The following is a 26,713-nucleotide window of genomic DNA, read 5'->3' as shown; positions in this document are numbered from 1 at the left end:
GCAAGAACTAAACCCCTGACCCGGGGTCAAGGCGGAAGTCCCACTGCTGCTCACAGCCCTGTACCTAGGCGCACGTTCGCCCAGTGCCAAGCAAAACAGAGGTAGAGCTCTGCAGACCCAACCTTCGTCTCAGGATCCCTCTGTCTGGGAGGCAGTAGGTCCTGGCGGCAGGTGAGCTGTACTCCACAGCCCCCCGCGAGCTGGCTGGGCTATCCCTGTGCCAACGGCAGGGTCCTTGCACCTGGACGCGAACCGTGGTACAAGTGTGACGGCACCACAAAGCGAAAGACAGCAAAGTGACAGAAAAACAAAGCGAAAAACACCTCCCCCCCACAACATACAAGCCTTCAGGCACATGTCCTCCCAGCCATGTCCCAGGCGCAGCGGACTTGGGGCGCAGGGTGCATGCGGCACTCGTCACGCCTGTGTTAGGTGGTGTTAGCCCCTGCACCACCTGCCCCCATGGGCAAGGCATGCCCCTCGGTTTAGTAGCACGCGGGTGGGCTGCAGTGGGCGCGACATGCCTCACACAGCATGCTGAAGGACGCTTGCCTTGGAGTAGAGGTTGGTCTTCAGCACTCCCCCCCTGCCATAGCCCAGGGGAGGGCCCCCCAGACAGGCCTTGCCTGCTGCCTTCCCCCTCCGGTTGGCCACCACAAACGGGTTCTCACTGAAGAGGATGGGCTGAGAGTCGACCATGCACTCCTGCGTCTCTGACTGCTGGTCGCTGGGCAGTGGGCCGCCCGAGAGCTCCTGCATGCCTGGCAGGACGGGTGCGGCCCTGTCGGGGTGCTGGTCAGGAGAGGCAGGGTCCTGAGGTGCGCCCGCGGCAGGGCGGGTCAGGCCTGCGGCTGTTTCTGGGTTGGAGTCTTGGCTGTCCTGAGCCCCTGGCAGGGACGGCCCAGTACCGCTGCTCTCCATTCTGGAGCTGGCTCTATCACACTGAGGGGGCTGAGGGGGAAACAGAAGGTCAGAAACAGCAGGAGAGAACAGGCAGAGGAGGGAGAGGAGGAGAAGAGCAGGGGAAATGCACAGGAGAGGGGAGAGTCGCAGTGCTGGCTCCCCGGCCAGATGCCCCTGCACCAGCACTGTGCTGAACACGCAGACCACCTCCCGTACAACGAACTGAGCAGGACCCCGCGGCACAGCCCCGCACATGGCCCTGGGCACAGCCTGTCTGCGTGTAATGCTTGTGCCAGCACTCCCGTGCATCTGGCTCCCTGTGCATCTCTGGGCCCTGTGCTCACACCACATGCCCATGCATGCACAGCTTGCCCCAGAGGTCCTGCCAAAGAACCTCCCGGCTGACCATTAAGGAAACAGTCCTAGCTCTACCCAGCCCCTCGGTGTGGCCGTATGCGCACAGCCTGCCACATGTGGGCACAGCATGGCACCAGAGCTGCCTGCCACACCAGCAGGGGCAGCCCCAACCTCTCATGACCAGGTGCACAGAAGCAGCTCAGCAGTCATGTGGGCTGCGGTCGCCGCCCTAACATGAGCTCCCGATGACTGCATAGACACTACCAGATGACCAGAAAGGGGCCATGTCCACCAGTGCAGGGGCCCCATAGTTTCAAGGGTCGGAAGGGACCTGAGTAGATCATCTAGTCCGACCCCCTGCCATGGCAGGAAAGAGTACGGGGGGTTAAATGACCCCAGCAAGGTGTACATCTAGCCTCCTCTTAAACACCCCCAGGGTAGGAGCCTGCACCACTTCTCTTGGAAGTTGGTTCCAGATCCTAGGCGCCCTGACCGTGAAGTCGCGCCTCCTGATATCTAGCCTAAATCTCCCCTCTGCCAGCTTGTGACTGTTATTTCTAGTCATTCCTGGTAGTGCTCGGGGGAACAGGGACTCCCCCAATGCCTGCTGGTCCCCTCGGACTAGTTCGTAAACGGCCACTAGATCCCCCTCAGCCTTCTCTTGCGGAGGCTGAACAGGTTCAGGTCCCGCTGCCTCTCCTCGTAGTCCACATCCCTCCTGGCGGCACCCAGAACTGGACACAGTACTCCCGCTGTGGCCTCACCACTGCTGTATAGAGGGGGAGGATCACCTCCTTGGACCTGCTCGAGATGCATCCGTGGATGCAGGACAAGGTGCGGTTGGCCTTCCTGACTGTGTCCCCACGCTGCCGGCCCATGTTCATCTTGGCATCAACAAGGACTCCAAGATCCTTTTCTGCCTCTGCCCTGATGAGAAGGGAGTTCACCAGCCTGTAGGTATGGTGCTGGCTCTTCCTCCCCAGGTGCAGCACCTTGCACTTGTCAGTGTTGAATCCCATCCTATTCTCATCCGCCCACCCCTGTAACCTGTCTAGGTCTGATTGCAGCCTATTCCTCCCTTCTAGTGTGCCCACTTCCCCCCACATCTTAGTGTCATCAGCAAATTTGAACAGGTGCTTTTTACCCCATCGTCCAAGTCACTGATGAAGATGTTGAACAGTGCGGGACCGAGGACCGAGCCCTGGGGGACCCCACTGCCCACATCCCTCCAGGTCGAAAATGACCCGTCCACCACCGCTCTCTGGGTGCGGCCCTCCAGCCAGTTGGTGACCCATCTGACTTTGTTGGTGTCGACACCACAGCCCCCAGTTTCTTAATGAGAACGGGGTGAGAGACAGTGTCGAAGGCCTTCCGAAAGTCCAGGAAGACTATGTCCACTGCTACCCCTGCAGCTAAGGATTTGGTGACCTGGTCGTAGCAGGATACCAGGTTGGTCTGACAGGACCTGCAGCTAATGAACCCGTGTTGGCTGCCCCTAAGCATAATCTCCCCCACCCCCCGGCCCCTTGTGGACATGTGCCAGCATAATTCTCTCAAAAAGCTTGCCCAGGATCGAGGTAAGACTAACTGGCTTATAGTTCCCCGGGTCCTCCTTTCTCCCCTTTTTGAAGATGGGAACCACGTTGGCCTCTTCTAGTCCTCTGGCACCACACCAGAGCACCGCGAGTGCTCGTACAGCCATGCCAGGGGTCCTGCAATGACTGCAGCTAATTCCCTCAGCACTCGGGGGTGGAGATCGTCTGGACCCGCTGATCTGAATACATCCAGTCCCACCAGAAGTTCCCTGACTAGATCCACCCTGACCCTTGGCCTGGGTGCGCCTCCCCTGGGATCTAAGGGGGGCCCAGATGAGGGGGGGTGGCTGTTCCAGTCCCTGCTCAGGAAAATGGAGGCAAAGAAGTCGTTAAATAAGTTAGCTTTGTCATCTGGTGTGACGACCAAATTTCCTAGCGTGTCTTGCAGGGGCCCCACGTTACCCGGGTTTGCTGTCAGCAAACCTCCTCGCCTCTATCACTACCCCTGGGGAAGGAGGGGGGAACAAGCAGGGACCCCACTGCTCCCACCCCACCTGCCCCAGCCACTGGTTGGCAGTGCAGAGCGCCACTGGGGCAGGATGGGGCCAGGCCAGGGGATGTGCAGGGTGCACTGATCCCCAGGTCTCCCTTGGCTCCATCCATCCCCTGCCCAGAGAAGCACTGACCTTTCCTTGGGAACGTGCAGAGCCCAGGCTCCCACTGGCAGTCTCTGGGTTTCCAGGCAGTGCCTTCCCCAGAGAAGTGGGGACTGTCAGCGCCCAGCCCAGCTGCCTGCCTTGGGCTTGGATCACATTCTCCAGTCCCCGAGTCAGGGCAGGACTTACAAAAATAGCTCTCCAGCAGGGCTGGGTGGCTGGTGACTACAAGGGCAGCTGACGGGCTCCCAAATTCCTGCTGGCCTCCTCCCTGCCCCTGCACCGTGCCCTCCCCAGCGGCAACAGCAGAGCACTGGCTCATGCAGTTCCTACAGGGTCTGAAGCCGGTTCCACGCTGGAAAGCTGCAGCACCATCGTGCTGGTTTGAAGGGTGAATGGGACTCTGCCACAGCACGGCACAGGGGTAGGCAGCTCCTGAGGTGTGCTGGCACCTATGGCTGACTTTGGCAGGGAACTGGCATATGCCCCAACACCCAATGCACTCAGGACAGGCTGTTGCATAAGGAGGCTCCTGGGGTTGCTATCAGCAAACCTCCTCACCTCTATCACTATCCCTGGGGAAGGAATGGGGAACAAGCAGGGACCCCACTGCTCCCACCCCACCTGCCCCTGCCACTGGTTGGCAGTGCAGAGCGCCACTGGGGCAGGATGGGGCCAGGCCAGGGGACGTGCAGGGTGCACTGATCTGCAGGGTGCCTTGGCGCATCCACCCGTGCGAGTGTTGACTCCCCACCCCACAGCAGTGGCTGCTGCTGAAGTGCATTCCTGGGCTGGGCTCCCGCCCCTCCCCTTCCATTCTCATGGGTTATTTTTATCAGTCATGCAATGGCTTCTATTCCCGGCGACAGAAGATACTGGTAAATGTGTCTTCACTCCAGCCCTGCCCAAGAGAAGGCCCCTTCCCTGCGCTGGGGCTCCACAGAAGCAGCATGGGGCTAGTGCCTCCCGGGCCATTGGCCTGCCCAGGGTAGGGACCAGTGCAGCCAGGCTCTCAACCCCAGCCAGCAAGAGCCAGATCTGATAGCCAGAAGCCAAACTGAGAGAGCCCAGAGAGAAGTGCTGACTGCTAACTAGCCAGTGGGGCACATTATGCAGGAGAGAGATGGATCCTCCGTGCCCTTTTCTAGCAGACTGAGGGAGCTGCAGCTGGATGCAGGAGTCCCAGGCCAGGGGCTCCAGGATACGCCACGCAGGAAGGCAGGTGGGTGGGCACAACAGCCCCCTCCAGCATTAAAGCCTATGAAGGGGCTGCCTCCTCAGCATGAGTCCACTGCACACGGCGCCCAACAAAGCTGGTGGGCACAAGTCCAGGCTGGGGCCTGCGTGCTGCTGGGGTAAAACCCCCAGGGCTGCACTTTGAAAAGTGAGAAACAAATGGGGCTACAGACACCCTTGCAAGGTGCTGGCCTGAAGCTCGGGAGGGACCCAGTGCTGCCTTGGCCCTTCTTAGCACCTGCAGGGACACAGTACAGCTGAGGGAAGACAGGACCAGGCCTGCCCCCGCCCCGATGCTGCTGCTGCTGCTGCCATCTCGCATTCCAGGACAGCAGCCTGCTCGGCCCTGCACTCCCAAGCTCCCCGGCTGGGGCAGGGGCCACAGGGCAGCTGGCCCCCAGCAAGGCACTCACAAGCCATCCAGCAGAGACAGCTGCTTACCCTGGGCTCCCCCCGCGCTACTTCCAGCTGCCCGGCCACATGGAGAGATGTTAAAAATACCTGGGATTCTTCCCAGATGGGGCGTCACTGTGCAAGTGAGTGACCCCAGCAGGAGGGTGGGGGCAGGGGACAGAAGGCCCAAGATGGGTGGCTGGCTGGTAAGATATGGAGCAGGTCAGTGGGAGAAGAGGAGGGAGGCAGGGCTTAGGGGCAATGAGGATGGGGGTGATGTAGAGATTGGGCAGACAGAGAGGCAGCTCCAGGGCAACAGAAGGAGCAGTGGGAACTCCCCAGTGCAGGGAGCCAGGCAGAGCAGAGTGACTTCAGCTGCCCCTGCAGCGACCTGTGTCCCTAGCACCCCCACTTACAGCACGGGGGACTTTCTGTAAGCCACTGCTGGGCAAAGCCGCGAGGGTCCGATAGTCCAGTCTCAGGGGTTCGCCAGTGATGTTCTGGAGAGAGAAAAAACAGAGAGGTCAGGCCAGGAGCCAGGCAGAGGTGGCCCTGTGAGGGGGCTGGGCAGCATCGACAATCTCAGCCTCATCTCCAGGGAAATGCTGCCAGAGGTTCCCACTTCCTGTGGACACTGCCCTCCCAGAGCCCAACCACTGCTGCTTGGGGAAGCCTCCGCGGCACTGGCTCAAATGGTGCTGTGGGCAAGATACTGGCCCAGTGCCCCCAGGAAATGCCCCTGCCTGTGCCCAAGTCCCCTCATTCCTCCTGTCTCCTCCCCATGGGCAGGGCCCTGCATGGGGATATCGGCTCTGCCCACCTGGGCAGCACAGACCATGAGCCCTGCCCCGCACTCCTCACCTCAGCCTCCTCCTCCAGCTGCTGTGTGGCTGCCTCCCGCTCCCTGCGCATCCTCTCCTTCCAGGGGACGGGGCAGAGTCAGAGCAGCATCCAAGCAGCACAAGCAAAGAGAGAGGGAGAGCTGTCAGCACAAGCAGCCAGGGCAGGGACAGGGGCAGAGACACCTATGCACAAGCTGGGCCAGCAGCAAGAAAAGGCAGCAGGACTGAGCCCTGCCACGAGCAAGCAGGGCTGTTCCTGCAGGATGGACTGTAGGAACGCAGATGCAGTCCAGCCTGGCCATGCCAGGGAGTGGAGCCCAGCCCTGGCAGCACAGCTGGTGTCGGGCATGACACCATTCTGCCCAACACCTCTGCACCTTTGGGCTCTGCTCGTGCTAGGAAAAGCCTGTTGAATTCCCTACCGGGCCCGGTCTTTTCATAGTAGTCACAGCTCAGTGGCCAGTGCCCTGCAAGCCAGCAAGGCTTGGTGAGGACCAGGGGAAGGAAGCGCACAGGACAGGGGACCCTGGGACTGTGCTTGCCATGGAAGCGGGATGGGGTCACCCAGAGACTCAACCACAGTGCGTGGTGGAGCAGCCAACACAACACCAAGTTTGCTTGCTTTGGGCGCTGCCAGGGGGGAGTCTCCAGTGGCTGGTGCTTGAGGCACAGGAGGAAGGACAGCACCCGGCAGCTGCGCTGGGGCAAAACTTGGGCCCAAGGAGGCAGGGGCTCCCCAGGGAGCAGAAGTAGGAGGTCCAGGGAGGTAGGGGTTCCCCAGGGATGTGGGGGAGGTGGGAGGTGGGCAGGGAGCCAGAGGCTGCTCAGGAGGCTTGGGAGGGGGGTGCCCAGGGAGGCAGGGGCTCTCCAGGGGGAAATCCATTTGCCATTTCCTTCTGCCGTCAGGTGGGGCAAAGCGGTTTGTCCCGCATGGCGCTGTGGTCAGCAGAGACTGCTGTGTGCTGCAGGCAGGCTGGGTCCCAGGCACAAGGTGCAGGAGGGGTCCATGGGCAGGTCCCTGGCCAATGCTCAGGCGGGGAAGGGGAACGGCGGCTGTTTCCACTCACACCATTCTGGGTGGTGCCTTTCTCGGTTGCCAGAGGACCCTGAGGAGGCATCCATGGGCAGAGCGGTCCCTGCCTGCAGGAGGGACAGGAGGCCTGAGACAGAGCTCCCGTGTCTGCTGCAGGAGGGCAGGGAGCCATGGCTGAAGCCCCTAAGGGTCAAACACCAGCTTCACCCAGGCAGGTCCTCGCTGTGGCTCTGGGAACTAGGAAAGGAGTGCAGAGGCTGGCTGCCGTCTGGGCTGCGCCTGTGCAACACTCTGATGGTGGTGGTGCAGCCCCCGGGTGTCTGTGCTGCTTAGATGTGGAGGCCTGTCACTGGGTGCCCCAGCTCCGACTGCTGCAGGCTTGAAGGAACATCGTGCTGATCCCCAGGCTACTGGCTGAGCGACTCTGGCTCTGTGGGCTTCTACGGCAAGCCACACAGCAGCAGGGTGGACCAGGCTTTGGAGGTGCCACAGATGTGATTGCCTTCCAGGATCCGGCTGATGGTTGCAGAACCACTACAGTGGGGTTGGGAAGCACCTGCACCATGCGGCCGTACCCTGCGACTCTGCACTGGGACACGGCCACAGGATCCAGGTGACCCAAAGGCCACATGGAAGTCTTGGCAACCTGCACCCGGCGTCAACCGACAGAGGTGGTGACTGGGGAGAAGGAATGGAGGGCTCCCCTGAGCATGTGCCCCCAGCTCCCCCAACAGGGAAGCTGTCAGTGCCCTGGAGGAGGAACAGCCAGTCTCCCCTGCAGGCTGCATCCATGCAGCCTGGGCCTTGCATGCATTCAGAGCTACAAGGGTCTCTGCAGACAGGAGATGAGGGGGTGATGCAGGTCAATGAGGCCAGTGGGAGCAGTCATGTCAGGAAAAGCTGTGTCGTTTCTACCAGGGAACCTCATATCTCACATAACCTCCCATCTGGAAGAAAGACCTGGGCTTGAGAGCGCCCAGGACGCTCATGCAGGGGGGTCTCTGCAGGCTGCAGTATCGGCTCCAACCTGGGAGAGGCTGCACGCACAGCAGGTCATGGAGAAGCAGTCCTGTTGCCAGCTGGGCCGTAGCAGCTAGTTATAGGCTTAGGGAGACTGTTCCTCGGTGGCCTCTGGGATGTGCTGTGACTGCTTTATGGCACTTCAGGAAAGGAAATAAGTTTGCATGTGGGATCTATTGAGGTATCACTCTCCTTACAACAGCAGGGAAAATCCTTGCCCACATCCTCTTGAATCATTTTCTGCCTCTTGCTGAGGAAGTCCTGCCAGAATCTCAGTGAATTTCAGACCATCCCATGGGGCAACTGACACGATCTTTGTTATCCCCCAGGTCCAAGAAAAGTATCAGGAACAACATCATTCGAATCTGAAAGGGGCTTCCAAGGGAGGTGGTGCTCTCCTCTACCTTGGGGGTCTTTAAGAGGAGGTTAGACATGCACCTGGCTGGGGTTGTCTGACCCCAGCGGTCTTTTCTGCCCGAGCAGGGGGTCGGACTTGATGATCTTCTGAGGTCCCTTCCGACCCAAACATCTATAAATCAGGGCCCACATATGGCCTTCACTAACCCTACTGAGGCCTTTGCCTCCCTCAGTTGTGAAGCCCTGTGAAAAGTACATTAAGGTCCTGAGGCTTCATCACAATCAGGTGACTGTGACCGCTCTGTTGTGGACCAGGATGACTGTCAAAAAATGGAGAACAGAGTTGGGGCAATGACATGTCCTGGCTTGACCCCAGTTCAGATCGACTGAATGGATAGAGGACTGTTCAGCCTGGGACGTTTTCACTCAAAACCAAAGTATTTAAAACAATCATCCTTGACCTTCAATACACTGATGCCTGCATCACCCTTGTGTACCCAGGAAAACCTCTGGGCCATGCTGGATCTCTTGCAGAAGCTGCTGAACTCTAGTCTTCTTGATGCTGAGAGAGAGAAGCCCGAAGTGCTCTGGCTCCCCAGACTGCCGTTTGGGGAAGGAAAGACCTTGGAGGCAGTTGAGCACTTCCCCTAACTCAGCAGCCACATCTCTCAGAGAGTGAACACTGATGAGGAGATCCAGAATAGGATCCAATGCACAAGTGCCTCCTTTGGGAAACTGTTTCAGCCTGTCTTTATCGATCACTATCTCCAGAAAGACACTAAGATCCATGTCTACAATTCAATCATCATCCCCACTTCTCCACAACGGATGTGAAACATCGGTGACCTACCATCATCATCTCAAGAGCCTGGAGAGGTATCCCCAACAATGCCACTCAAAAAGCCTCTGCATCCAATGGGAAGATCACTGCACAAGCTCCAGTACCCTTGCTGAAGCCAATGTTACCAGCATGGAGTCTGCAATCCTGAAGCTCCAACTTTGCTAGACCAGGTACTGTGTGTGGATGCCTAACTCTTGACTCCCAAAACAAGTGCTCTGCTCCCAGCTAAGTAACAGCCCAAGATCTCATGGCAGGCAGAGGAAACACTACAAAGACGTGTTGGAGGCAGAGCTCAGGGAAACAGGTGCCAGCATCAAGAGCATCAAGTTCAATAGTACTGAAACCTCAACCACGCAACAGACCATTTCAAGGTAAAGTGTTTTGCCCTTTAAGCAAAGAGAGTGGAAGAAGGAAAAAGAGAAGAATCCTGGGCTATGGCCTACTCTCCCCTGCAGAAAGATTGATCTGTGGGGCTCCAGGATTGGACTCTTAAGTCATCTCAAGACCCACCAATGAGCTGTGGTAGAGATCATCCTTGCATCGAGGCACTGCCATCAGCTCTGTCCAGGACAGGCCTGAGACCAAGGCGCTTCTGGGAAGCGGGACATACCTGGAGTAAAAGCCTTCCCATGGCACCTACGCAGAACCTGCTCTCAGGGTCCTTTCCTGAGGGGGAACCTGCACTGTCCAACAGGCTTCTTTCCTTTTGGAGAGCCAGGAGGAAGGATGGAAGAGGAGGATGATGTCGGGTGGAAGAGTGTCCACAGACGGTGGCCAAGGTTCACTGAGCATAAATGATCCTGCATCAGAAATTGCAGAGGCGAATGGGGACTAGATCCGGGGGAGGTGGGGTTGCTGAGAGGTGGAGAACTGTGAGGAACAGCAAAGAGCCCTGCCCCTCCACTGAGGGCAGAAGCCAGCTAGAGACCAGCTCCAGAGTGGGCTGATGCTGCATCTGGGCCTGCACCCCATGCTGCAGTCGGGTGCAGCCTGCTTCCAGGGGTGGAACAAGAGCTTCTCAGACCCTCGTATCTCCCAAGAGTCACTGCTAGAGAACCCCTCCTGCGGCCATGCTTGTACTGGTGACCAAGGCATTGCAGAGTGGTCTGAGCACACCTAGGAAGCAGCTGTCAGCATCCTGTCAGCTCCTTGTTCTCTGGCAGGGAGTCCAAGATGAGGCTCAAAGGACTCCCTGGTCCACAGCTGTACCAGAGCATGGTGAATTCCTGCCAAGGGCACCAGCTGACCTCCTGCATGTCAGAAGGCATGGCGCGGGATGCTGCATTGCCTGTGATGTTTCCCCTCGCTGCCAGTGCCACCAAGCAGTGGCACAGATGGGACAGGATACCGCCTCTCTGCCATGGCGGACACAGGCCGATGGACTGAGATGGCTGGGTAAGCTGAGCTGGTAGGTAAGGCCGCTTTATACAAGCATGCAGCACTTCCACTGTCTTGCATAGACAGGTGTGTGGGCTGAAAACACTGCTGAGACTGTTGGCCACTCTAGTGACCGGTGGAGATGGGCAGGGGTGCAAGTGCCCTAGGGGGTCCCTGGCTCTGAAGGGCTTTTTCTTTTTCCTGTAAATCCACAAGCTGCTCACCTGGGATGGACAGGAACTTCCCCTGCTGCAACTGTGACGTTACACACCTGGCCTCCTCTGGCCCCACCATGGCCCCTTCTGGCTTCCTCTAAGGGACAGTAAAATCCACCAAGGAGACCTCCTTTAGGAGGGATGAGGAATTTGTCCCATGCACCGCAAGACCCTGGAGGCCCCTGGACAGGGACGAGTGGGGCAGGCTCCAGGTCCCAATATGGCCCTAACCAAGCTGCTGGCCTACCCAGGAGAAGAAAGGAGATAGGAGGGAGCCCATAACTGGGAAGCCTCCTTCTTCCTTGGCCCTCAGATCACTCCATAAAGGAGCAGACTGTGGCCACACACCGAACAGAGGAAGAAAGGGCTGTTCACTGTTTTCAACCGAAGGTCGTTTCATTGCATGTCTAGAATCACCAAGTGAGCAATGGTGCTAAAGGAATAACATGCCCGTGCTCCCACCCCTCACTATCTGCTGCCACTGCCGTGGTCCAGATCCTCAAGGCAATAAAGGATCAGGTCTCAGCTACCTCAGGGAATGCATCTCTGTCTACCCTGCCTTGGAGAACTGTGCTCCTCTGGGACAACGAGCATCAGAGCCCAGGGTGAAGCAAAAGCAGGGACAAGGCACGTGTAGCTGGGGGATGCGGCAATTGGGTGGATCCAGAGACTGAGCCCCTGCAGGAAAGGCTGTGAAACTCTCTTATCAGTCACAACTTTTCCACCACCACTGGATGGGCATCCCCAGGATCCACCACCTCTGTCTGCTTTGACCCTTAAGAGACCTTGCTCCACACAGACCTCTCTGTAATGCTGACTGGAGAGCTAGAGATGCCCCAATGGGCACCGCAATCTGCTCTATGCACAACACAAGCCCCAGGACAGACAGCCAGGCCAAAGCCTGGTTGAGATGAGGCTGAGAGGTGCTTTCTCATACAAGCACCTGCAACTGCATCTCCCTCCTATAGACGAACTGTGTGTTCCCCTAGTGCCGTGTCCCATGTCCCCTGCAGTAACATACAGAGACTAATCAGCCTGAAGTGGCACTGACTCCAGAGACCACGGCCCCCTCTGAGCCAGGTCCTGCCTTGTGATGGAGGCAGAAGCAGAGGCCAGAACCAGGTCTAGTCGGACACTACAGGTGCTGGGGAGTGCACTGCCTGAGGACAGAAGCGGCACAGGGCGAAGGCAAAAGCAGCAACAGAAACAGGCAGATGGGGCTATGAGGAAGCAGGGAGGGCTGAGGGCACCAAAAACAGGAGCATCCCCGTGCTCCAGGGGGATGGGAGCGGGAGCTCCGTCTAGGGTGGTTTGGGGCATCTCCGGCAGGGCTGGCAGCCTGGGCAGAGATGCTGTCAAGGGCAGAATGTGGGTGCGAAACAGCTCTCACCACTTTCTCCATTTCTTCTCTCTCCCACTGAGTCGCCTCCCTCACCATCTCCATCTCCTGGAACAGAGGAGAAGGTCAGTGCCGTGTCCTGGAGGAGGCTGAAGAGCCACCTCTCTGAGGGAGGCACTAGCCTAGGGAACAGCAGGCACAGGGAGCTAGTGGGAAGAATGGAGTTTGCTACTGGGGAACTGGCCTGCCCTCAGTGCAGGCTCCTCAGGCCAAGGCAGACGCTGCATGTTTTGGAGGCTGTGGTACCCTGTACTGGCTCCCCAGGCTGAGGAAAAAACCCACCTTCTGCAGGATTTCCAGCTCCTCGGGGCTCAGGTCACGGTCAATGGAGGAGATGCTCTCTAAGCTGTTCTTGCGCCCAATTCCAGCAGCAAAAGGGTTGGCAATGATTCCTGGAGACATCTGCCAAGGGAAGGTGTGCAGCATGGTGAGAACAGGCAGTGTCCTTCACTGCCAAGGTCCCATTTTGGGGATGCTCCCATGTGCTTGCCAGGGTCCTGGGGCAGTCACCCCTGGAAACCCTTTGCCTCCCGCCAAAGACGCAGGAAGCACTTATGCTCTGGACAGGCCCTCCCCTGGGAGACTGCATGCAGCTCTGGCCACCGGAGTTCAAGGCAGGCGAATGCAGGCTGGAGCAGAAAAGGGCTCCTGGGATAACCAAGGGACTGGAGCACCTGCCTCCAGATGAGACCACAGGCTGGTCTACAGAACAGGCCTCTGCTGGCAGATGCAGCTCCCAGGAGGGCACGTCCATGTCCCCATGGCACTAGCTGTGCTAGCAGAGCATGCAGGGAGACACTGGCTATCACAGAGGCTGAGGCAGCTGGCAGAAAGCAGAGGCACAGCCACGTGCACTTTCTGCGTAGCTGGGTGGTGGCAGGAGCCCAGTCACTCACAGAGGGAAGGGTCCCGCTCTCGCAGGAGGCCGCAAACATGATGTGCTCGCAGTCCACTACTGGAACAGCAGTGTGCACCATGCCTATGACCACTTGTGGGAAATGGGGGCTGGAGGGGCAGGATGACACCAAGGAGGCACCAGGAGAAGAGAGTGCCACTGAAAAGAAAGGAGGGTGCTGGCACCAGAGCACCTGGGTGTCAACTAGGCAGGAACACATTTGGACTGGAAACGGGAAAACCAATGGCAGGTCAAACCACTGGGGCAGGGAGGGTCTGGAGTAGCTGGCCAGGGCAGCAGGGGCAAAACATCCACGCTGGTCAAAGACAAGTGTCATAGTTGTTGGCATCAGAAGGGATCCAAGCAGATCAACAAGTCCAACCCCCAAAGTCAGATGTTATTACCTGAACAGGGACTTGAACCCTGGACCCTGAGGTTAAAAGTATGAGGGTCTACCAACTGAGCTACCCAGGCTCAGATAAGGGACCTGATGGGCCCTGGTTAGTTATTGAAAGCCCCTACAACCAGCAGCAGAGGCATGACCTGAAGGGTCCATCAGAGACCTCTTCCTGGCCTATACTTCCCCCATCCCAAGGGCACCAGCCCACAGAGACTCCACCGCTCTCCTGGGCACCACAGGTACATCCAGAACAAGCAGCAACCTCCCAGCCCTCTGGGACAGGGCCAGTCCAACAGAGGCAGGGGTCACACTGGCTCTGGGGAGCAGCCCATCCACCCTGGGCACTGGAGCTGCAGCCCCTGGGGTGCAACTTCTAGACTCTTGTGCTCAGGACCTCCCAGCCACACACTGAGATCTCTCTCCTGGAGTGCCACATCTGGCAGCCAGAGCGCCGTTCGCTGCAGTTGCTCCTGTTGTTCTGGGGCACAAATACCTGAGAGCTTTCCCCAAGACTGCTGGGGAAAGATCTGAAGGGCTGCCATGAAGAAGAGGGGAACCTCTTTTCTCCCCTGCAGAAGGCAGAAGTTAAAGCAATGGCTTGAAGACAAGTGAGCAAAATGCTGCCTTGCATCCATAGATGCTTCTCATGCAAATCCCAGGATGTCATTCTCCCATTGTACTCATCCTTGGTGAGTCTGCAGCTGGAGTACTGTGTCCAGTTTTGGGCTCCACAATTCAAAAAGGATGTGGAGAAGCTTGAGAGAGTCCAGAGGAGAGCCACGTGCATGATCAGAGGGCAGGAGAACAGGCCTTATGATGAGAGGCTGAGAGCCATGGGACTCTTCAGTCTGGAAAAGCGTGAACTGATGGCCACCTGTCCCAATATGGCCCTAACCACGTTCATCAGGGGTGCTCACCAGGACCTGGGGAAATGTCTGTTCACCAGCGTGCCCCAAGAGATGACAAGGTCAAATGGTCACAAACTCCTCCAGGACCATTTCAGGCTGGACATTAGGAAGAATTTCGTTACTGTCCAAGCCCCCAAGGTCAGAAATAGCCTGCCACTGGAGGTGGTTCAAACACCTACTTTGAACACCTTCAAGAGACATTTGGATGTTTATCTCGCTGGGATCCTATGACCCCAGCTGACTTCCTGCCCCTGGGGCAGGGGCTGGACTCAACTGTCTTCCAAAGTCCCTTCCAGCCCTAATGTCTATGAATCTACGAAACTGCAGCAAAATTGATTTAGATGAAGTCTCAGGAACAACTTCCTTGCTGCCAGGGCAGGGAGGCAGGGGTATGGCTGGCCTGGGGCAGCAGGGACATCTCGCTCACCGGAGGTTTCCAGAGGAGGCTGGCTCAGCCTTGGCCAGTGCTGGGTGAGGAGCAGCATCCTGCCTTCGTGCAAGGGGTTAGACCAGATGCCCCGGCAGTCCCTGCCAGCTCTGTGAATCTATGGGGTGTGAAGCGCCAGACTGGGCCCCAGCTTCGTGAAGGCCTCAGTCCTGTCAGAAATGTTTCAACTGCTGTTCCGCTGAGCCTGGGCACTGGAGATGAGAACAGGATGGCAGCAGCATCTTCACATGGGGCCAGCGTCCCATCAGCAGAAGCCTTTTGTCAACAATCACGCTCGTGACAGCTGAAAGGTACAGTGGCCTGAGGGCCCTGGACTGGGACCCATGCTCCAGGTTCATCCCTTGGTCCTGCAACCATTTCAGGCTGGACATAAGGAAGAATTTCTTTCCTGTCCGAGCCCCCGAGGTCTGGAACAGCCTGCCAGCGGAGGTGGTTCAAGCACCTACATTGAACACCTTCAAGAGTAAATTGGATGCTTATCTTGCTGGGATCCTATGACCCCAGCTGACTTCCTGCCCTTTGGGCAGGGGGCTGGACTCGATGATCTCCCGAGGTCCCTTCCAGCCCTAATGTCTATGAAATCTATGAAATACATTGTGTGTGTGACTGTGGAGGACATCCCTTCTCCCTCTCTGTCCCTCAGCTCCTGCCAGCACTGCGGGCTGCCCCCACCCGCATGCATCCCTGGAGACTGTGAGGTAACCATGTGTCATCTGCAAGGGGCTGACATGCTGTGGTGACCAACTGTCCAGTTATACAGACGCATGCACCTCAAGACTGGCAAGGCATGCATCTGTATAACCGGACAGTTATACAGACGTGTGGCCTGCCCATCATTTCCAACACTTGGGAGCTGACTGACTCCTTGTTGGCAGGCAAGCAGTGGGTGGTGGTATGGAGGGCGACTGGCCAGCACATCAGTCTGGCTGTCAGGTACTCACAGCAGAATGGGCTAGGCAAGACCCCCCAGATGCTGTGGCCTGTGAAGGGCAGTTGTTAGCACAGCTCATCCTGCTGGAACCTCCTCTGGCCTCCTGGGCAGGATGATGCGCCATGAGGCTGCATCCATGGAAAAAGAAATGCCCCCTGAGGACGTATCAGATAGAACATTTCCCACAGAGGAGGCAGAGTGACATGCCACTGTGCATGGTGGGTGAGACCTCAGGGGAATACAGTCACCCACTTCCAGAAGAGATGATTCAAAGTGGAGTGTGTGCAGAGAAGGGCCAGACCATGACCTTGTGCCTTGCAAGCAGCATCTAAACCACCTACCTTGTGTCCTGGCAAGTGAAGGCTGAAAAGGTCTAACCTGGGTTGGGGCTGGAGTCGAATCCACAACAGGAAGGAGAAGGGCCATCTCAGCCAAGGGCCAATGGTGGCACAGGACAAATGAGTGTAAGGTGCCACCAGCAAGCTCAAGATGGAAAGGTGCAGTAGGTTTCCAGCCCCCCAGAGCTGTGAAGGCAGCACCTTGTGCCCTTTGGATATGGAGTCATAGGAGTTTATGAGCCAAGCTATAGGATGCAAGAACTGGCACTACACCTGGTGACCCAGGGGCCCTTCTCATCCTGCATTCCCTTCTGCAACCAGGGACTTCTGGAGCCCCACATAAAAGGCTGAAAAAGCAGGGAGTGCTTGCTTTGGGGAAGGCTTCCTAGATAGCCCAACCTCACAATATCATCTAGGCCTCTGGTCAGCCTAGCACATGGACACATCACTGTGCTGCAAACCAGGAGGGGTTGCACACATGTATGAAGCTGCCATTTGGCATCAAGAGCCCTGTGGGATGCTCCTATCCCCATCCCAGCCCTGACACTCACCTCAATGGCAGCCGCGGCTTTGGGGTCAAAGCCGTCACATACCAGGACGAGGAGTGTGTCGCCCACGCTGCGTAGGATCTGCACAGCCTCTGTGTGCGTCATGCCCAGCAGGCTCTGGTGGTTCACCTCCAGGATCCGCATCCCCACCTTCAGCCGGCCATCCCGGGCAGCCGCCCCAGAGGAGCTCACCTGCAAGGGGGCAGAGGCTGCCTCAGAGGGGCTGGTGCCCAAGGGCAGTGTGGACAAGGTGTGGGGGAGGAGAGGGTGGTGCCCCATGTCAGGGGAGCGCTTGTGTGTTTGTGGCAGGAAAGAAAGAAGAAGGGGGCAGCCCAGGAGATCTGCTGTGGGGAGAAGGCAGACACACGGCTGAGACTGGTTGGGGAGGAGGAAAAAACCCACCGTGTGCCTGTGTGATGTGGTGGGAAGGGGTCTCAGGGGTATGGATGCTGCCTTCAGGGGATGGGGAGTGCTAGTGCCCTGTTCTGGGAGGCAGGGAAGCCCTTTGGTCATCTTCAGGGGCAGGAACATGCAGGCACATGTGTAGCCTGATGAGGGGCTTTGGCTGCACACAGGCCTTTCAGCCCTGCACCCCCATGGACCCACCTTCTCTCCACAAACATTACATGTGCACACGTCTCTCCTTCCCTCTCCCCAGCACAGCAAGTGCGCCCGCCTGTGCTTTCCTTGTGGCTGCAAGTTGTCACGGGGTGAAGTAACCCACATGCAATGTGCAGTCAGGGGGGGACTGGACACTGTGTGCACAAGTGTCCATGCACCTGCGGGAGGAGCGTGATGGTTCACTTTGGCAGGGGATTTGTCATGAGGATGGAGAGCATGCATGAGACCGCTGGGTGTGGGAGACCAGGGGCAGCAGGACTCTTACAGAGGGAGGTGTTGTACATGTGGGCTGGCGGCCCCCGGAAGGGGAGGAGGCTTCCCTGCCATTGGCTGCTGGGGTGAAGGCCTTGAGCGTACATGCGTGCCTGACTCTTTGGTGGGTACAGAAAGGACGGCGAGCATCTGAGAGTTCCTGTTGTGGGGCAGGCAGGACAGGGAGCGAGCACGCAGGGAGAGGGCATGGCGGGGGGGAAGAGCCTGGCTGTCCCCTGCTAGGAAGAGGAAGGAAACTGCCCTTGATTTGCTGAGTGGACTGGAAAGCAGAGCATAGACACATGAGATGTGCTGCTGGGGAGCGCTCCTGTGACTTGCTGGAGGAGGAAGGCCAAGGGCACGTGTGTGTGTCTCCTTGCCTGCCAAGGGTGCACAGGTGGCTGCTCATGGGGGAAGCAGGCATGTGACAATGGCCTGGCAGGGGTGGGGAGGTGCAGAGTGCATTGCAGGGGGAAGGAAAGGAGCATGTGCATACTGGAAGAACACGGGCAGGGACGCGTGCAAGAGGCATAGGCGAGGGCATGTTCCTATGCCCCTACCACGTGCTAGCTCTCCAGGGTGGGGACAGGCATGCACATGCATGTTTCCTGGGGGGAAGGCAGATAGAGGGTGGACAATTCAGCACCTTGGAAATGAAGATGCCCTCGTCAGTTGGATCGAAGGGGTTCCCGGCATGACCTTTTGCTCCCCCCCGTATGCTGATGCCCAGCTTCTCCCCAGGTGCCTTCTCAATGCAGATTTCCTGTGGACACAAACGGTGTCTGCTTCCAAGTCGGTTTAGACCTGCGATTCTCAGCTGGACAGCTATGACCCACCCTGGGGTGCCTTGACACCCTTTCAGGGGTCCTGCGGGGTGCTGTGCAATGCCAGCAGTGCTAGGTGTGCAAATATGATTCACAAGACAAACCCAGAGATTTCAAACAGGAAGCCATGGGATTAAAGATCACCTGAACTGCTGTGGTCTTTCTGAGTTCTTTTCAACAGAAAAGTTGTGCTATTATTTTTCTCTAGTCAAAAACTGAGTGAAAACTAAAAGCTGACATTTTCTTAGGGCTACCCTGAGTCTAATGAGGGGCTCCCTGAGGCTAACGGCTGGGAACCACTGGTCTGGATTGAGCTGGGGCTGCTGCTACCAGACTCCCGCAGGGGCAGGGCAGCCATCCAGGAACAGCATGCCTGGAAGGGATCCGGTCTGCAACTTTCCCCTGCTTTGGCTTAATCAGCTGCATTTGCTTTGGCTTTGCCCTTTTCTCCCTTTCCTGTATTTCTGTTTTGAGCAACAGGTCTAACTCACGCAAACCTGCCCAGCCCTCAGGCACAAGGATGAACCCCTGACGGCCTTCACTGGGATTCCCTTCTTTTCTGAGGCTACTTCTGCAGTAAGAGGAAGAAGGGGAAAATTCAGGCTGCACCTCCAAGCCTGAGTTCCAGCTGAACTCAGAGGGAGGAGAAACCATCTGCCTGTGGAGTCAGGAGGCAGGAGTCGCAGGAGTCTCTATTGGAAATCCCCTCCCTCAGCAAAAAAGGGGCAGGAGCTGTGTAAGCTGCTGGGAGTTTTAATGCTAGTAAATGACCTGAATACAGAGGGGAGGGGGGAATCCTCCTACTCTGGTTTCCCCATCCCCAGCTGGTACAAGCCCTCTTGGCATAGCCCACAGTGGTATCCATGACCTCTCCTCTGTGTTGCCCCCTGCCCTCCCCACTCGGTACCTACCTGCATGCCAGGGGGCGGAGGGTCTCGCCTCACTAGCATGGTCAGCTCCTGGCTGTTGGAGAGCAGAGCATTCACGGCCTCCTGGTGAGTTGCGTGCCGCAGGTCAATGCCATTCACCTCCAGGATCCTGTCCCCAACACGCAGCCCACTGCGAGACGCTAGCCCCTGAGGAATGACCTGCAGAGAGCCACAGCGGTTACAGTGGGAAAAGGCCTCGGAGGAGAGCAGACATTTGCCTCCTGGCAGAGAAACTGATGTAGTGAAACCCACTCCATAGAGCCTGGCCCAACCAGTGGGCAGCACTTCCTTAGTGAACCCCATGGACTCCCCCAACTGCATCCTCAGCTGGCACCCAACACTGCCAGATGCCTCCATGACCCCCAGGGAGGCTCCACCTGCTGCACCCATGACTGCTGGTGCAAGGGCCTGCACTGTGTCTGATGAAGCTGCTTAAGGGAACTCCCTGGGTATCCAGGCACTGGAACCAGAAATCCTCCCTGATACGTGATGATACCTGACAGAGTAATGCACAGGACTGGAGTGCTGCCACTTCTATTTAGGAAGAACAGAGGGAATAAGAGGTTGGCGGATGGGGGGCATGTTCCAGCAGTGATGACAGCAATTGCTTAAATTTCCCGGCAAGTGGGAAGGGCAGGGTTTTGAACCACATGGATCTGTGTGGTGGGACTGTCCAGGAGAGGCACCTGCTACCAACCACCGATCACCCAGGGGACAGAACGAGTGATTCCTGCCTATAGTGCACGGGAAGGACCCCTGCACGGTTCTGGGGGTATGTCTGAGAAGTCTCCTGCAACAGGCAGAGGAACACCCGTGGAGTTTCCTGAATGGCAGTCTTAACTCTTCCAACACAGAAGACACTATGTCTAACATGAGGTAACTCCATCTGGGACACACTGTGACCCGTAAAGGTGCATTAATGCCAGACAAGAAGCTGGCTGGCTGCAACCAAGAAAGAAGATGATTCTGCCTAAAATCCCATGTGGTGCAATGGCAAAGTGAAGACAATAATTAGAAACTAAAAAAGGAATTATAACAAACAAATAAGGATGAAACAGAGAGCAATCAATATGCACTGGAACTTCTAAAGAGTAGACAGTTGATAAGGGAAGCTAAAGACATGGGGAAAGACACAGAGCTGGCACAGGTTAGAACAGGGAGAAGGAATTTTTATATGTTTGAAACAAAATACCTCCGCTTAGCTTCTTAACTGTTTCCTGAAAAACCAAGCATTAAGCAAAACGAACGTTAAGTGAAACCAAAAGTATTTGATGACCCAAGATGGCAACTGCAATAGTTTTTAATGACTCAAGATGGTGACCGTGGACGTTATAAGTATGAAACTCGCTGAGCGCTAAGTGAAATCAAGTATCAATTTAAAATGAGCATTATAAGCAAAATAGCGCTAAGCGAAATAGCATTAAGCGGGGGTTGCCTGTAGATCCTAGCCATGGTACATGTCCATCACCAGATGGAGATGATAACATTGCTAAGAATAGCACAGAAAAAGGCAGAAGGGTTCTGTAATTATCTCTACTTGGCTATTGGAAAAAAGCAGGATGGTGCATCTTGTGAGGATGACAACATACTTTCCAGTCCATTAATAACTGACGATGATATCAGACAGCATGCATAACAGATGAACATTTTAAAACCAGGAGGCCTGGGTAGCTTTAAGTAGGCTCTAGAGACCTCTGGCAGCCTGATGGCCATTTTTAATAAACTTTAGAATATCGGAGGACTTCCGGGAGCCTGGACGAGTGCACATGTTGTATCATCATTAAAGAAGGGCAAGTGGGACAACCCGGGTAACTGAATGCCTGCTGGCGCAGCACCAGTCCTGGGTTAGATAATGGGCAAGCTGATATGGGGTCCTATTAATACAGAACGAAAGGTCAGGAGCATAACTGATGCCAGCCAACATGGCTTGAGGGACTAGGGGGCTGGAAGAGTTTGACTGATGAAGGTAAAAGCAGAGACGCAATGGACTTTGGCTTGACATAATTCCCACAATATTATGATGAAACAGTGGCTGCACGTTGTTAATGTAGCACATGTTAAATTAATGGAGACTTGGTTAAGTGACAGCTCTTCAACTGGTTCACGTGGAGACCATCATCAGTAGGGGGTGTTTTGAATGGGGTTTTGTGGGGGGTCAATATTAGACCTGACATTATTCAGTACTAAATACACGGTCTCTGCTGACAGTCTGCAGACACACAAAGATTGGCAGAGTGGTAAATGCTGGTTAGCACACAGCAGATACATCAAGCAAGCTGGACTGATCTGTGGCCTGGGCATATTCAGCAAATGTGTTTTTATTCAGCGCTACACACTGAGGAACAAGTAAGGCCAACCAGACCAGGCTCAGCAGGGACTCCAAAGAGGGATCACGACTGCCAAGTGACAAAATGTGCTAGCTATTTCTACAAACCTTGGGTACCAGCAGGGAGGAGGTATCAGCTCTCTATGCAAGCACTGATGAGACCAACACTGGAACACTGCTTCCCATTATGTATTTTAAAAAGTTTAGAAAAATTGGGGATAATGCAGAAAAAGCCAAGAAGAAAAAAAAAGACTTGTGGACTGGAGACCACGTCTCATAGGGAGAGAAGTAAAGAGCCAAGTGTGTTTAGCTTAACAAAAAGACTGAAGAGAACTTGATTATGGTGCAGAAGAATGATAAGGTTCTCTGGGGAACTTCAGAATCTCTCTATCAGAAAAAGACAGACAAGAACCAATGGCTGGAAAAAGTTCAGACTGACAACAAGTGAAACACTTCATTGGGGGCGGGGGTGACTAACCACTGGAACATCCTACCAAGGGAAGAAGTGGATTCTCTGTTTCTTGAGGCCCTTCTACAAGATAGGCTTTACTTCCCTGCAAGTTGCTGGGCTCATTACAGGGTGAGTCAGTGACATTTAATGGTCTGTGATGTAAACAGGGTCAAGCTGGATAATCTGATGGCTCTTTCTGGCCTTAAATACTATAAATACACAGCAGCCCCCCTGCCTCTCCAGGGATCTAGCAGACCTCCTGAGGTTAAAAAGAAAGGCCTACAAAGGATAGAGGTTGGGATTCACCTCCAAGGAGGAATATTCTGCACTGGTCCGGTCCTGCATGGAGCAAACCAGGAAAGCCAAGGCTGCAACTGAACTCCAACTAGCTTTGAGCATCAAGGACAATAAAAGTTCTTTTTCAGATATGTGGGGAGCCAGGGGAAAAGCAAGGGCAACATTGGACCCCTGCTGAACCAGATGGGACAACTGACAACCAATGCCAGGAAAAAGCCAACCTATTAAATGGGAACTGTGCATTGGTTTTTCATCAGTCCCATGGGATGCCCATGCTCACCACGGGACAGGGAGGTCTGGGTGAGGGAGATCTCCTGCCCTGCATAAATGCCGACCTCATGAAGGAACACCTTGAGAAGCTGGATACCTTCAAGTCAGCCAGCCCTGACAATCTACACCCCAGGGTACTCAAGGTGCTGGCGAGCATCATAGCCCAGCCCCTGGCACGGGTCTTTCAAAACTCCTGGCGCTCTGGTGTAGTGCCTGAAGACTGGAAGAAGACCAATGTGGTGCCTATCTTCAAGAAAGGGAGGAAAGAGGATCTGGCTAACTATAGGCCCATCAGCCTGACTTCTATCCCGGGGAAGATTTTAGAAAAGTTTATTGAAGAGGCCATCCTTAATGGACTGGCCAATGCCAACATCCTAAGGGATAGCCAGCATGGGTTTGCTGTGGGTAGGTCTTGCTTGATCAATTTTATTTCCTTTTACGACCAGGTGACCTATCACCTGGACAAGGGAGAAGAGATTGATGTCATATATCTTGACTGTGACCAGTGGCGTCCCTCAAGGCTCTGTCCTAGGGCCTATACTATTTAACATCTTAATTAATGATGTAGACATTGGTGTCAGAAGCGGACTGGCCCAGCTCGCTGATGACACCAAACTCTGGGGTAAAGCATCCATACCTGAGAACAGGAGGGAGATCCAGGCAGAGCTTGAAAGGCTCTGGAAATGGGCAGATGAGAACCTGATGGAGTTTAACACTGAAAAATGCTAGGTTCTCCACCTTGAGAGGAAAAACCTGCAGCATGCTTATAGGCTTGGCAGTGCTACACTGGCTAGCACTATGGAAGAAAGGGACTTGGGGGTCATGGTTGACCACAAGATGAACATGAGCCTGCAGTGCGATGCTGGGGCTAGTAAAGCGAGCAAAACGCTGACTTGCATCCATAGATGCTTCTCAAGCAGATCCCGGGACGTCATTCTCCCCTTGTACTCGGCCTTGGTGAGGCCGCAGCTGGAGTACTGTGTCCAGTTTTGGGCTCCACAATTCAAAAAGGATGTGGAGAAGCTTGAGAGAGTCCAGAGAAGATCCACGCATACAATCAGAAGTCAGGAAAACAGACCTTACGATGACAGGCTGAGAGCCATGGGGCTCTTTAGCCTGGAAAAGTGCAGGCTTAGGGGTGATCTGATGGCCACCGATAAGTTTATCAGGGGTGACCACCAATATCTGGGGGAACATTTGTTCACCAGAGCACCCCAAGGGATGACTAGGTTGAACTGTTATAAACTACCGCAAGACCATTTCCAGCTGGACGTAAGGAAGAATTTCTTTACTGTCCGAGCCCCCAAGGTCTGGAACCGCCTGCCATCGGAGGTAGTTAAGCACCTACATTGAACACCTTCAAGAGTAAATTGGATGCTTACCTTGCTGGGATCCTATGACCCCAGCTGACTTCCTGCCCTTTGGGCGGGGGGCTGGACTCGATCTTCTGAGGTCCCTTCCAGCCCTAATGTCTATGAAATCTATGAAATAAATGTAAATGCCCATCCTCTCCAACACCGCATGCATAAAGCAAATCTCAATTTGCCAGACTGGATAAAGGAGAAGGGCTGAGCATAGGACCAGAAAGCCCACCTTGTAAAACCACTAACTGCTACAGACCTGAGATAAGAGAACTAGCAAACACAGCCTGGCAGGAGTGACAGCCTGAATAATGGAAGAAAGGTGAGCAGGGATCAAAGGCACCTGGAAGTCATTATTCTGAAAGGGATCTCTTGACATCTGAACTTACACTGCTCTTGGGTTGCTGGAATGTGAGAACAGTGTTTCAAACTGTCAAACTTGTGCAAGTCAACGAACAGGTGCAAAACTATAAATCAGTGGGAATCACTGAAACCAGGTGGGTGGGAACTGGAAGGATGGATGTTAGAAGTGGAAATTCCCTCATATAGTCAGGAACAAAAAAAACGCCCCAAACCCGTACAGCTTTGCTCCTACAACTGCAAATGATAAAATAAAGACTTCAATACACTGGAAGCCATTTAGAAGGAGAGAGGTTTACACTGGATTTAATTTGAAACTCACAAAATTATCTGTTGTCATTTGTTATACAGCTGCCAAGAGGTAGAAGATGACACTAAAGAGGATTTCTACCAGACTCTGCAATCATCAATAAATGAAATACTGCTGCATCAACTTGTTATCACCCACTGGTTATTTGAATGGAAGACCAGGAAATGAGAATACAAGCCATGACAGGATTGTGGAACTGGCAGAAGAAAGAACAATGGAGAACAGCTACATGATGTGTGTGAAGCCAAAAAGTTTGTCACAGAGGTACCATCTGTGAGCAGTAGAGAAGACAAAGTGATGTGGATTTCGCCAGACAGCACCACAGACAGTCATCTAGATCACATCTTGATGTAAGAACAAAGTGACACACAAATGGTTGTAGTGACCAGATATGTTTGATAAGAAAAATTAAGTTAAAGTGGTAGAAAGCAACCTAGAGAATCAAAATCAAGATGCTTTGTTTCAGCAAAGCTCAAAGATGCAACCATCACACAAATGTTCTACGCAGGCAGATTTAACACTGAATGATAAAGGAACAGAAACACAGTGCTAGGAAAAATCAAGAAGAGACAATAAAGAACAGCACTGGAAACAAGAAAAGACAGTATTTTGAAAAGCTGAGGACTCCAGCAGAGAACGTCACCAGAAAAGCAAACGTGTAAGGAGTTTGCCAGAGCACTAAAATACTTTGAGGAGACCAAATTTCTCTAAACAATGATGCTCAGCTGAAAGATACGGCAACAAGATGAAGTGGCAAGAACACTTCAAAAGCATCTTGGGTAGATCGGATCCATCAGAAACAGCACACATCCAAGAAACTGATCAAGATCTGAATATATCTCTAGTGGAAATTACAACAGAAGCATGGACAGCTACTGAATCTCTGAATTACATGAAGGCAGTTGGGAAAGACAGTTTCCCCTCAAATGCTAAAAGCAGATGTTGCAGAAATACTTCAGATACTTGGAAAATTCCAAAAAAGTTTGGCTCATGATTGCAGTAGGGTTGCAGTGCTGTTATAGCCATGATGGGCTAAGAAATATACCTGCTGGTATCTTTTATTGGACCAACTGTTTAGTTGGGAGAGATGTTAGACAAGCTTTTGGGTACAAAGTGCTGATCTTCAGGTCTGGGAAAGAAGCAGACAAAGGATGACATGTAAGAGAAAATGAGGGTGCTTGTAGGAGCTGCCATAGTGATTGGACTTTACATCCACTTTAAAGACAACTGAGTCTTAGGGGTTTAAACACTGAAAGCAGAGACGCAATCATTATCAACACTGAAGAAAAGGATGTTAAAGATGTTACGTATCTGGGCAGTACAATGAGAGCAAATAGAGAAGCAAGAATGGCACAGACATCAGAATTGGTAAAGTAAGTCAGACTTGTATCCCTGAAACATTGGGAAGATGTAACAGATACTGCAGAAGGCCAAAAAGTTCAAACATGCAACAGCCTGGTGGAAAGTGTCTAGCTTTACAAGCTGGAATGATGAAAGGGGAGGTCAAAGGCTGTGCACGAGTCAGAAATAATTCAGACCAACCACCTGCGGGGAAGGCAGTGAAGACTGTCTGAAAAAGTTACAAAGAAAGAGCTAAGGAAGGATTCATTTTCGACCTGGAGGGATGTGGGCAGTGGGGTCCCCCAGGGTTCAGTCCTCGGGCCCGCACTGTTCAACATCTTCATCAGCGACTTGGGCGAGGGGGTGGAAAGCACCTTGTTCACATTCACAGAAGACACTAAGATGTGGGGGGACGTGGCATGCCGGAAGGGAGGGACAGGCTGCAATTGGATCTGGACAGGTTACAGGCGTGGGCAGACGAGAATAAGATGGGACTCAATACTGCCAAGTGCAGGGTGCTGCACCTGGGAAAGAAGAGCCAGCACCATACCTACAGGCTGGGGAACTCCCTTCTTGTCAATGCAGAGGCAGAAAAGGATCTTGGAGTCATCATTGATGCCAAGATGAACATGGGCCGGCAGTGTGGGGACGCGGTTAGGAAGGCCAACCGCACCTTGTCCTGCATCCACAGATGCATCTCGAGCAGGTCCAAGGAGGCGATCCTCCCCCTCTATGTGGC

The 26,713-nt window shown here is 54.6% G+C and overlaps 1 protein-coding gene across 16 annotated transcripts in view; it reads right to left on the bottom strand.

Moving 5' to 3' along the window:
* SCRIB (scribble planar cell polarity protein) overlaps window positions 1–26,713 on the bottom strand; it is a 133,818-nt gene that overhangs the window by 31,854 nt on the left and 75,251 nt on the right. For 10 of the 16 annotated variants that reach the window (XM_090040970.1, XM_090040961.1, XM_090040964.1 and 7 more), the window contains 8 exons: window positions 19,241–19,417; window positions 18,152–18,268; window positions 16,636–16,824; window positions 12,447–12,566; window positions 12,156–12,212; window positions 5,942–5,998; window positions 5,497–5,580; window positions 553–951 (listed from right to left, as the gene is read on the bottom strand). In XM_090040970.1, coding sequence (XP_089897096.1) covers window positions 553–951; window positions 5,497–5,580; window positions 5,942–5,998; window positions 12,156–12,212; window positions 12,447–12,566; window positions 16,636–16,824; window positions 18,152–18,268; window positions 19,241–19,417 — 1,200 coding nt within the window. The remainder of the gene's footprint in view (window positions 1–552; window positions 952–5,496; window positions 5,581–5,941; window positions 5,999–12,155; window positions 12,213–12,446; window positions 12,567–16,635; window positions 16,825–18,151; window positions 18,269–19,240; window positions 19,418–26,713) is intronic. The other 6 variants (XM_090040968.1, XM_090040971.1, XM_090040973.1 and 3 more) reach the window with 4 other exon arrangements.

The sequence above is a fragment of the Crocodylus siamensis genome, chromosome 3 (assembly GCF_052110815.1).
Source record: "Crocodylus siamensis isolate JL-2025a chromosome 3, ASM5211081v1, whole genome shotgun sequence".
In the NCBI taxonomy this organism is placed as follows: Eukaryota; Metazoa; Chordata; order Crocodylia; family Crocodylidae; genus Crocodylus; species Crocodylus siamensis.
Note: the sequence above shows the minus strand (reverse complement) of the source record. Positions and strands in the feature narration are given on the sequence as shown.